Raw genomic sequence first — 13,962 nt, forward strand, 5'->3', positions numbered from 1 at the left:
GCCCCTCCCCCAGCCTCGCTGCTGCCATTTCGGTTAGATCGCAGACTGCTGTGTTAGCAATGAGGGAGGCTCCATGGGCGTGCGACCCTCTCGGCCAGGTGTGGGATATATTCTCCCGGTGTGCCCGTTTGCTTAAAGCGCAGTATTGTGGGGGAGTTACCCAATTTTCCAGGTGTTGTGTGTCTCAGTTCCCCTGGCTAGGAAAAGGGATTCCCTTCCCCCTTGAGCTTCCCAGGTGAGGCGATGCCTCGCCCTGCTTCAGCTCTCGCTGGTCGGGCTGCAGCAGCTGACCAGCACCGATTGTCCGGCACTCCCTAGTGAGATGACCCCAGTACCGCAGTTGAAAATGCAGAAATCACCCGTCTTCTGTGTCACTCGCGCTGGGAGTTGGAGACTGGAGCTGTTCCTATTCGGCCATCTTGCTCCGCCATATTTTGTCTTTTTAATAACTGCTATTCCAAGTGGGGTAAGATAATATCTGACTGTGTTTATGATTTGCATTTCCCTGATGATTAGTGATGTTGAGCATTTTGTCACGTCTGTCGGCCATTTGTCTTCTTTTGTGAGATATCTACTCACGTTTTTTGCCTACTTTTTAATGGGATTGTTTTTTTTTTTAAACATTGAGTTGTCTGAGTTCCTTGTATATTCTGATTATTAGTCCTCTGTCAGATGAAAAGTTTGCAAATATTTTCTCCCATTCAACTGGTTGTCTGTTCATTCTGTCAATTGTTTCCTTTCCTGTGAAGAAGCTTTTTAGTTTAGTAAGAGTCCTATTTGTCTCAGGTTTTGTTGTCTGTGCTTTTGAGGTCTTGGCCATAAAAATCTTTGCCTAAACCAATGTCCTGAAGTATTTTCCCTAGGTTTTCTTCTAGTAGTTTTATAGTTTGGGGCCTTACATTTAAGATTTTAATCAATCTTGAATGGATTTTTAGATACGAACAGAGACAGGTATCCAGTTTCATTATTCTGCTTATGAATATCTAATTTTCCCAGCACCACTTATTGAAGAGGGGGTCCCTTCCCCAATGTATGTTCTTAGAGCCTTTGTGAAAAATCAGTTGGCTATAAAGGTATGGATTTCTGGATTCTCTATTCTGTTCTATTGGTCTATATGCCTGTTTTTATCATACTGTTTTGGTTACTATAGGCTTGTAAGGTATTCTGAAGTAAAGTAGTGTGAAGTATTCAGCTTTGTTCTTTTTGCCAAGGATTCTTTTGGCTATTTGGGCTCTTTTGGGGTTCCACATAAATTTTAGGGTTGTCTTTTCTATTACTGTGGAAAATACAATTGGTATTTGGTCAATAGGGTTGTTTTAAAGATATTAATTCTTCTGATCCATGAGCATGGGATGTCTTTCCATTTGTCTGTGTCCTCTTCAATTTCTTTCATCAAAAGTTTGCAGTCTTCCTAGTAGAGGTCTTTCATCTCCTTGGTTAAATTTATTGCTAGGTATTTCTTTTTAGTTATTGTAAATGGGATTGCCTTCTTGATTTCTTTCTCCAGGCAGTTCATTATTGGTGTATTAAAATGTTACTAATTTTTACATGTTGATTTTGTATCCTGGATCAGGAATTTCCCTTAAGCAAGGTTTGGGATCTGAGTCCAGGTGAGACTCTAGAGAATTCTCCATTCTTATAGTCCAGGCACCAGCATTCTAACCATGGGAGACTTCTCTTTGTTTATAGGGAAGCCATCAGCTTTCCATGATGCTAAGGTGTTCGTTTTGCTCTTTGTAAGCTCCTCCAGATTTCTGTGCCATGGAGTATTTTTTCACTCTCTTACCCTGGCACTAGGCTTCAGTACAACATTGCCTTGCCCTTGATGAAGGCCCTGTACATGCTGGGAGCAGGAGAGGGTTTTAAAACTCTCTTTTGCTTTAACCCAGCCTTCTGCTGCAACTGTGTTGCAGTTGATAAAGGACCACTATTGCTTATGAGTTGTCTTGCGGCTCTCTTGCTATGCCTCTAGTCTTTCTTTGGCCACTGCCATGTATTTGGTGAAAATCTTATGCACCTTAATGAAACACTCACAATTCTTTGCTCTGCTCCAAGCTTTTGGTGTGTTGCCACTTGATGAAGGCCTCATAGAGAAAAACTGGTGGTGTGTATAAGCTCTCTGTGAATGGAATGTCTCAGGATTTTAATCTGTTACACCAGCTCACACATGGCCATAAAGAGTTCATTAAAAATTTGGCTGATTTATCTTTATATACCTCTGTGTTGAGTTTGACTCCTCCTCCCACTGCTCTGCCAGGGAATAAAGAAATTGGAGGTTTTTGTCTCCTAGCAAGGGCTTGTCTCTTTCTGGAATTTAGTTTACTTAAGTTTTTCTCTACATATTAAGTTCTCTGGATACTTTTTAAAAATTTATGATTCTATAGATTATGCAGCTCATTCACATAGCTGGGAGTAGAAGCAACAGTCTCTCGTAACTTTCTTCATTCTAATTAGAAGTGGAGCTTCTTTTCACTTCTTTTGATAACCCCCTCTTGTGTACGTCATGTTTTATATTTAAGTCTTCCTCCTAAGGCTTTATGTGAGAGGTAAGTTTTAAGCCTAGCAAAAAGCACTCAGAAATCTCATCTCTGATATCCTTTGTAAATATACATTCACTGAGTTTTTAAAAAGAGTCCTGGAAACCATCTTCATGAAGATAAAACATGTTAGAACACAGTAGATACTACATTGGTATTGCAAAACTCCTACTGAAAATTGAATAGCAACATATTTGTTTATGTAATCTGGAATGTTGAATTTGGAATTCTGCAGACTGGAAGCAACATCAAGGACTTAATGGGGTCTAGTCATCTGTATTGAGACAGATAAGGTTTTGCTTCCTCATTCTTATCATATCGTATCACAGGAAGGGCTTAAGGCGAACTAAGGATTTCTTATGCTCATATGACAGATGAGACCTCTGGGATCCAGAGGCAGAGTGATCAAACCACAGCTCACAGTGTGCATGGAGTGGGAAGGCAACCCAGGCTCCAACTTCCTGGCACTGCACCCATCCCAATACTTATTTATTTTAACTGCATGGCCCAAAGAACTAGTCAGATGTACCAATAATAGAAATCCTGGCACGACGTCATGAGGTTTGGAAGACTTCATGGCATTAAAATAGAAAATGTTAAAAACAAAATGTAAATATCATTGAGTTACCACCCAGTGCCCTGTGCTTTCCCTAGGTTAGGGAAATATGGTTTGGACAACATCTGTCCTGTTTCATTAGCATGTGTCAGAGTATGACACAGGGTTTGTCACACAAGGCAGAGAAGCATCACAAATAAGTATTTGTTGGGCGTCAGAGCGATACTCCGTCTCAAAACAACAACAACAACAACAAAATTTGTTGAGTAAAAATTTTTTTTAGAAAAGCTGAGTAATATAACAAAAAACATCCTAAGAGGACAGTACCTTGATCATGAAAAAGCTTAATCTCTCTTAGATCCCACTGGAAAACAAGGAACTATTATAGAAATACTTTGCAAAATATTTGTAATGGGATGTGTTATTATCTGAATTTTGGTCATTCTAGTCAGGAATTCAAAACGAGAAAAAGGCAATAGTTTGGGGGAATGTAATCATTCATCCAATGCAGACTTAGTTATAAACCAAGGGCGATATTTTTTGAACTGCATCATTTCAAGTACAAGGCCCAAAGAACTAATCAAATGTGCCACAAGACCCAAGAGTGAAATTTTAAATTTTTTAAATTTGAAAATAATTTAAGAATTACAGAATAGTTCTGGGAAGATCTATACATCCTTTACCAAGGTTCACCTACTTTTGCTCCATTTTGCTCCATTTGCTTTGCAATTTGCTATTGCTCTATCCATCCATTCATCCACATAATATATTTTTCTGAACCACTGAGAAAATATTGCCTATATTATAGCCCTGTACCCCTAGATGCATTAGTATATATTTCCTAAGAATAAAAATATTATACACCACAGTACAGTAACCAACCTCAGCAAGTCTAACAATGATATGACACTTTTTACTATCCATAGTCCAATTTTGTAAATTGACCTAATAATGCATTTATAGCATTTTTCCGATATAGGATCTAGTCTAGGACCAGTTACTGCATTTAGCTGTCACATCTCTTTAGTATTGTTTCCTCTGGAATATTTCTGCAGCCTCTGGTCTTTTATGACATTGATATTATTGAAGAACACGGTTCTTTTTTTCTTTCTTCACAGAATGTTCCTCATTTTAAATTTGTCTGATGTTTCTTCACAGTTAGGTTCAGGTTATATATTTCCAGATGGAATACTAGACAAGTGATACTGTATCCTCAAGTTATCATAGCCAGAGGCACATATTGTCCATCTGCCCCTCATTGGTGGTATTAATTTTGATCACATGGTCAAGGTGTTGCCTGGTTTCTCCATTATATAGTTATTATTTTTCCCTACAACTAATAGGAAGTCTGTGGAGAGACACTTAAAGACTATAAAATAGTCTGCTCCTCGTCAAGGAAATTTTTATAACAGTATTTTCACTGTAGTTATAAAAAGTGACCTCCACATAATAAAAGAAACCTAATTTCATGTATGATAGTTGAGTAAGTTCCATGCCAGTTTTAACATCTGTTTCTATTACAGTAGTCCATGCACACTGGGTGTTTATTAAAAACTCTTCATTAACTGTCTGCTATCTGGGTAGGATATGGGCAATCTGTTTTTAAAATCCAACTGGTACCGATGCCCTAATTTTGACTCCTTAGAAAGAAATCTTCACCTTATGCTATCAAAGCAGTTTAGAAATTAAATTAAATGATTTAATTGCAATAACATTCTTTTAAAAAGGAGACTTGTAAAAGAACCTAGCTCTATTCATATTATATATGCATTCTGGTTACAATGATATTGATTATTATCCAGCCTTTTCTAAGCAATATGATTTTTAGCTAAGCTTTAATTCAAGGCTTTAACTTGGATTAAACACAGCTAGCTCATACACGTTCAAATGGCCAGGTGGCTTCAGTTTCTGAGTTTGGTAACAAGCAGAAGGAAGACAATTTTTGAAAAGCAGGGGACAAGTGTTTTAACTTTTAAAATAGTTTTAAATTTTAAATATTTTAAGATGCCTTCTTACTCATTGTGCTACCATGGCTCTCAACATTATGGAGGAACATGCTTCGGAAACCAGTCACGATGCTGAATGGGTATGCCACTAGTTAGCTCAACTATTCTTTTATAGAAGTGAGGAAACCAGAGGGAGAAGAAGGTCCAAAGCTTAAACAGAATACAAACATTGTTATTGCCCCTTTTCGCTTTTGAGCTCAGCCTCTCATCTACAACTTTGTCTTACTTGCAATACAAAAAAAAAAATTCTAGCATTTATAACAAAAGAGGTAATTTTCTTTTGATCAATAGAATTTGGCAGCCAAATCATTCGTGTTTTGTTTTCAGGTTTTCTTTTTTTCTTCTTTTTTTCTTGAAAGTATTTGTAGTCACAGGCTCAAAGGGGAAAGGAAGGAAGAGGGATTAACTCTCCTCAAGGAAGGTCAAAAACATAATTTACAAGAGAGGCAAGAGTACCAGCTGTATCTGCTGGCCCAGTTGACTACCAGCTGGAGAATTTACCAACAATAAGAAAACCATGTCTACCAGATGTCAAGCAATATAACTGGAGGCCAAATATCTTCGGGCTCATAGCAGGACTCTCCACTCTTTACTACCTATATTTCACGTTAAATAGTAAGGTGTTTTTCACGGGCCACCAGCAAGGATAACAAAAAATTTCCACACAAGGGACTTAATAACATAATCATACCCGACCAGACTGGCTTCAGTGCTGAAGTCCACTTCAAACATGCTCTTGTGTTAAAAAGCAATCTTAGTTCTGAATCATTATGTAAGGGGACAGAGAAACTGAAATGGCTGTAAGCTACTCGTATGCAAGGATTCTTGGGGTTTATCAGGCTTGTTTCCCGTATGGGAACTGTTTTGTCACTGAGAAGAAATGAATCTGAAAATATGAATAACCATTTTCATACTTATTCATTAAACCTGTGCTGTTCAATATGGTAGCCATGAGTCACATGTGACTATTTAAATTTAAATTAAGTAAAATTTAAAATTCAGGTCCTCAATCAAACTAGCCACATTTAAGTGCTCAATAACCACATGTGGCTAGTAGCTTCCCTGTTGGAAAACAGAGATACAAAATGTTTACATCACACAAAATTCTATTAGACAGTGCTGTTCTAAACCCTTAAATCACCTTTAAAATAGGTAATTGTATTTCCATTCTATATAAATTATGAAACAAAGCAATCTTTTACGTATTCTCTTAGAAAATAGGTCTACTAACACAATATGAATATTGTACCAGGTGAAGGTGAAGCAAAGGGGGAGGGTGGATCTCAGTAATATTTTCACAATATAAGCCAATCCTTGTCTGAATAAATGTTCTTTATACTACTCACAAAAGTTCTGTGGAACTACAGGCTGGCTCAGGATGGGTATTACATGACAAATAAGCAATAAAGTGTTCTTTATTATATTTATCCTTTATCTATGATTCAATCTGTATCAGACAGTTCATATCAGAAGTTTTCCTATTTTATATGTCAAAATGTGCAAAATAAATCATTTCCTTTAAAAACAAGGCTGCCCAGCTTCACAGCTTTAGAACTGAGGGACTTTAATGCCAAGTAAACATCACAGGCCACAGCTGTTTCTAAAAAATTTATGAACAAGAAGAACATGAGGCCAATATAAAATAAAATCCACAAATCAAGTTGCTTACTCCAGGCTCAACCATCATGAGTCCAGGGAAGCCAAGCAACTCCGGAGACGGTACGCGGATGCCTATGTGATTACCGTAACTCACTGAGGATGTGGATGCCTATGTGATTACCGTAACTCACTGAGGGATGAGTGCCACGGGCATGTGGCACATGGACAAAGACCTTTGATTCTGCCCACGAAGACACCATGTCAGGGCATGACAGAACACACTGAAAGATCAGACGAGTCATACTTGCAAGCATGTCAGCCACCTGTGCCATTAAACATGCAGGATGGGTCAAAGCTTGTTTGACTCAGTTTCCTTTATTCCAACACTCCTTGCAGAATCACCCATCTGCAATCATCTCATCAGCTTCACTCCCATTTTCTCTTCCCAAATCCCAGTTTCCTCTTTTCTACTTATTCACAATGGGCAAAAAGGAAGAAGCTGGGGCTGTGGGGAAGGTGGGCAGGCTTTTCCTAATGCTCCCTTGCTATGTCACCAAAAGCAAAATAGACATGCTGGTTTTCTCTGGAGCTGTTAGCATTGTTAACTGTTCTTATTCAGATTCTTATAAAGATCACAGAGCTACTGCCCAAGAAAAGCTGAAAAAATTCATCCACATCAACTTAGCTGGTTACAGGTTTGTGCGATGGCTACAAGGTTTTCAGGTTATGACCCAGTTTTTTCCCGCTTACCTTGGCTTTCCCATCCTGGGCTGACATATATCCAACACACATGCTCTCCGTCGTGTGGCTCCACAGAAATTCCACTGCCGTAAAAAGAGAACACAAATAGGCACATTCAGATCACAGATGGAAAATAAATCTTTGCTTTTTAATAGAACAGGTAAAGATAGCTTTATATTTAACACACTCAGTTCCCCACTTTCCATTTGCTCCTTCATAAATGTCAAGATGATTTATCACTAAAACTGTGTAATGCCATTTACTGTGAAATGAAAAATGTATTTCTTTCCTGTCAAAACTTATGATTATTACATGTAAAATAAATGCTCTTCTGTTTGACTCTTGTAACATTAAATGCACACACACATTCATACATGCGGTATACAGTGATTTAGTAAATGTAATATTCCATAGTGTGGTTTCTTTTAAAACACGCGCACGCACACACACCCATCTTAAATTCTTTTTTTATTGAGATGGAGTTTCGCTCTTGTTGTTGAGGCTGGAGTGCAATGGTCCAATCCCAGCTCACTACAGACTCTGCCTCCTGGGTTCAAGTGATTCCCCTGCCTCAGCCTCCTGAGTAGCTGGGATTACAGGCATGTGCCACCACACCCAGCTAATTTTGTATTTTTAGTAGAGACGGGGTTTCACCATGTTGGCCAGACTGGTCTCGAACTCCTGACCTTAGGTGATCCACCTGCCTTGGCCTCCCAAAGTGCTGAGATTACAGGCATGAGCCACTGCACCCGGCCCTTAATTTCTAAATACCATTCTCTACAAAAAAAAAAAAAGAACCAGGATTCTTTGGAGAAATGTCCCTTCCAGAGCTGGGGCAGAGAAAACATAAAATGAATCTGGAACATCTTGTTGTACCAGAAAAGTAAGGAAATGCTCAAAGAGTAAAGGGGACTTATCAAAAAGATCCAGGGGTCAATTCGAAGGGCTCTTACTGGCAAAAATCTGTGCCTGCCAAAATAAATAATGAGAGTAATGAGTTACAACCACTGAACAAAGTAGGAACCAACGAGCCCATACTGATCCAAACGAATAAATGGAGGAGAAGACAAAGCTCTTCCTTCAGCAGAATGCCAACTAATAAGTATAGAAAAAATAACAGAGTTAGAAGATAATGGTTGCTAAAACTAGCAGGTGGAAATCTGAAGAGGGACAGGCTATTTAAATAGCTTCAAAGTATCTCTCCAAAAAATTCTTATAACAGGAAAAACTGTTAGTTCACTGTGGAAACCCTTGATGGACTCCAACTTAACTCAATGAACAAAGCTACCACCACCAATTAAGGCACAAATCAGCACCATGTGCCTTTTGATAAGATACCTTGAGACACAACACTTCTGTGGTATTTGGTATTCCTGACAAAAATGCATAACCAGAATTGAATGAGGAAACATCAAACAGACTTGAAATAGTAACACTCTACTAAATAACTGGTTTGAATTCTTCAAAAATGCCAAAATCAGAAAACACAAAGTTGAGAAACTTCCTGTTTAAAGAAGGCATGACAACTCAACACAATGTGTCATCCTGGATTGTACCCTGGACTCAGTGGTGGGGGGAGATGTTGTAAGGGACATTATGATAGACAATTGATAAAGTTGGAAAAGGGACTATGAGTTAGACAGTAGTGTTATATCAATACTAAAAGCCATGACTTTGATAACTGTACTGTGATTATTTAGTAGAATGGCCTTGTTCTTAAGAAATACTCACGCAAGTATTAGGAATAAAGGAGCCCGATGTCTCCAATTCACCCTCAAATAGTTCAGGGGAAAAAATGCACTTATTTATTTGTGTGTATGTGTGTATGTGCGTGCTTGTGTGCGCATAGAGGGAGGAGTGTGTGAGGATGGGAAAACAAATGGAGGAAAAGGAAAACACTGGTTGAATCTGGGAAAAGGAATCATGGATGTCCCTTGCACTATTCTTGCAACTTTTCTATATATGTAAAATTATAACTAAATAAAAAGTTACAAAAAGAAAACTATAAACATCCAGGGATGCACACAAAGCTCTGTCACATTCAAGTACATAGCATCAAAATTCTGAGTTTTCGAAGGCATTTTTAAAGTTGTAATGTACTCCTATAAAAATTTCAAAAGTCCCTGATAATAAAACGGCATTGCTCAACACTAAACCTTGTCCCCCAGGCCATCCATCTGTTTATATCTCTAAGCTAGTTAAGCCTGGAGAGAAGTGTTTGAGTTGAGACCCAACTGTGTGATCCATGATCCTAGCCTCTGAAGGCTTTGCCAGACATATGGGGAAGAAAGAGACAGTAAGGGGCAAAATGGAGTTCCTCAGTTACATGGCTCATTCTTCATCATTAATTAGTTATCAAACCTGCCAACCTGCTCAACAGACGCTCCACTGAAGAGTGCAGGAAAAGTGTCATGCAATGAAGCAAGTTCTCTTCACCGGATGTTTTTTCATCCACACACATCTGCTTTGAACTTCAAAAATCTTGACATCCAGAGCAAGGTCTGGGATAGTCTAACTTGCCTAACACAGGAAAGGCACTCAAGTCTTACCGAAGTTTCCTAGAGTAGTGACAATAAATTGTATTCAAATACAAAGTTAAAGCATTTCTAAAACTGCACCTTTTCCTCATGTCCCAAATATCAAGGGGGCAACGCCTCAGGAATTAGCCAAGAAAATCATAAAATATAGCCAATATGACCATGAGAGCAAAGGATAAAGACATTACCCTTTATTTTTTAAAGATCATTTTAATGATTTTTAAATGTATTATTCTCTCTATAAATGTAGTCTGCTTTCAAAAAATGGAATAAACATAAAAATTTAGACTTACAAAAGAGGATAAATTAGGGTACACTGATTACCTTCATTCAATAATTATTTTATATGAATAGTTTTCAATAAGATTTCTAGATATAGTGTCTAGGAGTTTTAAAGAAAATAACTCCATGTCTAAAATTCATTCTTCACTGTTTTCACAAACATTTATCCCATCCGCCAGTAAAAGGCAAAGCATTGTACTGACACATTTTTTAATAATGACAATTCAAACCAGTTATCAGTCATTAATTCATGCTAGCTTTAAAATATCAGAAGAAATTGTCTAGGATTTAAATTACAAAACACTTTTAAAGAGAAATTATTTCATTACTTGTAGTACATGCACAATGCAAGTTAATTTAACAAATTATTTCTTAGTGGAAGACTTCAGGGAAGTAGGACAAGGAGGAGCTAACACTGAGAATCTATGATGTGCCAGGCATTCTCTTTCATAGCAGAACTCAGCAAAGCAGAGATGGGGAACCTGAGGCTCAGAGAAGGGAAGCAGTATGGCTTAAGTCATTTTACTAGGCGCACAGACTGGATTTCAAGCTGGACTCTGGAATCACAAAGCCTGTGGTATTTCATTGTTATATTACTCTGAAATCTACTCAGTATAAGTATTTATAAGCGTGTAACAAGTATAAGGATTTATACTTGTTACACATTAAGAAGACTAAATTCCTTACAAACACCAAAAGACACGAAACATCAAACACAAACACCAAACACAACTCTTAAAACATTTTAAATCTCTCTTAAGGAAAGCTTTTAAACTATAACGAAAGCCAGAGACCATAAAAGATGGCCAAGATCAATATATTTGACTAGTTAAAAAATATTTATAGTGCTTTCTTTCTTTCTTTCTTTTTTTAAGACAGAGTTTTACTCTGTCACCTAGGCTGGAGTGCAGTGGCACAATCTCAGCTCACTACAGCCTCCACCTCCCAGGTTCCAGCGATTCTCGATTCTCATGCCCAGCTAATTTTTGTATTTTCAGTAGAGACGGGGTTTCACCATGTCAGCCAGGCTGGTTTTGAACTCTTAACCTCAGGTGATCCGCCTACCTCAGCTTTTCAAAGTGCTGGGATTACAGGAATGGGCCACCTTGCCTGGCCTGTTTATAGTGTTTGTTTTCGCCATTTAAGTCAAGAGATGAATGACAAATTTGGGGAAATATTTGTAATTCATAGCATAAAAGGCTAATTTTCTTAATATATAAAGATCCCCTACAAATCAATAAGAGGCAAATATCCACAGAAAATGCAAAAAGGATATGAAAAAAAGGGAATATGAATGGCTCTAAAACATATGAAAAGATAGTTTACTCATACTAAAAGAAATGCAAATTAAAATCACAAGATACTGTTATCAGGTTTCAGACTATTATCAGACTACCAGGTTTCAGATATCAAAAAGTTTGAAACAACGTTGTGTTCGCTGGGAGTGGAGAAAAGAGCAGATTCATACAGCAATTGTGGGAGCATGGCCGTCTGGAAGAACATTCTCTTTATCTGCGGTAATTATGTTCTATAATGTTGATGAACAGTGAATTAGCAAACAAATGAGCCTCTACAGGTAGGGAAAACACGGAGCTAGGTTCCTGCAAATCTCTGGTCAAAACATTTTTAACAGCGTATCAACAAATAACCTTATTTTATATGTGTTTCTGTTTAATCTTTTAAAAATATTTATTTATTTGCAAATAATTATATGCATAAACACTAGCCAAGAAGGGTTTAACGTTTTCCTGATGCTGGGTAACACGCCCATAAATTTCTTTGGCTTTCAAGTTACGCAACAATGCTATCCTCTATGCTTTTTTTATTGGTCACCATTCCATGAATCCACTAATTAAGCTGCTTTTCCATCTTTTCCATTGCTGCATATATAGATGTTACTTTAGCACCTTCTGCAGCAGTCTCACATACAGATCAGGGAGTTTCCTCTTCTTTTATCTGGGTGTATCGTATTGTTGATTTATTAACAATGAATTCACCACTAATAGCACTATAATTTCAGCCTAAATGAAGCTTATCCAAAATGCACGTTTTCCCTCACGAGACACTACCACCTTCTCGCACTTTGAAACACCAGACAGCACTTCAGCACTATGCTTGGTGCAATTTTAAATGGCAAAATCATCATTAAAAGTGCAAAATGTGGAAAACATGGCACAAAATAGACCACAAAATGGACACATTTGTAGTACAAGATCTGAAAAAGGAAGGCAGAACATCGTCTTGTTCACTTCAGCTGGGAATGTGCACATCAGGTGACTCAAAATGTTTACCACTTCACGCATGTCCAAAAGTGACTATGAGAGTGCTGAAATGCTGATTCGTGTATTACAAATAAATGTTAGCAAGTAGGCAAATTAACAAATACACAATCCAGGAATAACTGAGGATTGACTTTATTTATCAAAATTACACACCCTTTGACCTAGCAAGTCTATTTCTAGATATTTATTCCACAGATATGCCCCTATACATATATAATAACATATTTATAAGAATCTTCATCAAAGTAGCTTTAATTAGCAAGAAACTGGAAACCAATTAATTGCCTATTGGGCATATGTATAACTATGGTACTATATACAATGAAATACTATGTAACGATTAAAAACAAATGAGGAAGCTCTACATGGATGATATGGAACCAACTACACTGTTTTTCAAACTTTTTGATCACAAACCACAGTAAAATCCAAAACCAAATCAAAACAAACAACAACAACAAAAACCCACACATGGCCATTTACTACACACATCTATTTATAACTAAAATTTCACAAAGTAATAATTGCTCTTCTACTTGCAATGTATTGCTCTCTTCTGTGTTCTTTATAGTCTACTTATTGCTTTTTAAAAATTCTGCTTCTGACTAAGTTGATTTAGAGCTCATTAATGTGACATGCTACAGTTTGAAAAAAACACTAATCTACAAGATAGTTTGGCTAAAAAAAGGTAAGGTGGAGAATAATGTATAGAGATGGTGCTGCCATTTATGTGAAATAAAATAAAAGAGGATCATGTATGAACATGCTTGTAAGTACACAGGGTCTCTCTGGAAAAGTATCTTAGGAACTGGCAGCAATGGTTGCTCCTGTAGAGGGAACTAGTTGAGTAAGGAACTTGAGTGAAGGGCAATCTATTTTTCACCACCTTCTGAAACGTCTCAATTCATCCTGTTTTCATATATTTCCTATTTTTAATGCCTCTAAAAATCTTGATTACCCGGTTAATCTACGGTATCTATGAATAATTTCTTACCTGTTTAGATGATGACATTCTGACCTTATCATATATTTTAATTGTCCTTCATTAGAATATATTATCATGATGTGAAACTAGTCTAAAGTTTCCAATTTGTTTCTTGTCTCATGATTATCTAAAGCATAAGCAAATCTTAGGATGGGGCATGAAGAAGCCCCTACTTCCATTTACACTGAACACATATACTTAAGGCAAAATCTGCTATGTTCGAAGAGCAATCAAAACAAATAGAACGAAACACACACTGTACCTGATAACTTCCTCAAGCTGCTTTTCCAGCAGAAATTTAAAAAGGTCAAAATCATTACGTTTTTTAAAAATAAATAGAAACATTTGTGAGTAAAGTTTGCTCACAAATACACAAAATGTATTGTTAGTTAAGTCCTAATTCATAATTAAATTAAATTATATTTAATTTATATATA

At 37.2% G+C, this 13,962-nt stretch overlaps 1 protein-coding gene across 1 annotated transcript in view; it reads right to left on the reverse strand.

The window, feature by feature from the left end:
• Nucleotides 1-13,962, reverse strand: part of TASP1 (taspase 1) — a 266,491-nt gene that overhangs the window by 26,671 nt on the left and 225,858 nt on the right. Inside the window, exon 14 of the mRNA XM_017869316.1 lies at nt 7,449-7,522. Coding sequence (XP_017724805.1) covers nt 7,449-7,522 — 74 coding nt within the window. The remainder of the gene's footprint in view (nt 1-7,448; nt 7,523-13,962) is intronic.

Source organism: Rhinopithecus bieti, unplaced genomic scaffold, assembly GCF_001698545.2.
Source record: "Rhinopithecus bieti isolate Rb0 unplaced genomic scaffold, ASM169854v2 scaffold_8, whole genome shotgun sequence".
Classification (NCBI taxonomy): Eukaryota; Metazoa; Chordata; class Mammalia; order Primates; family Cercopithecidae; genus Rhinopithecus; species Rhinopithecus bieti.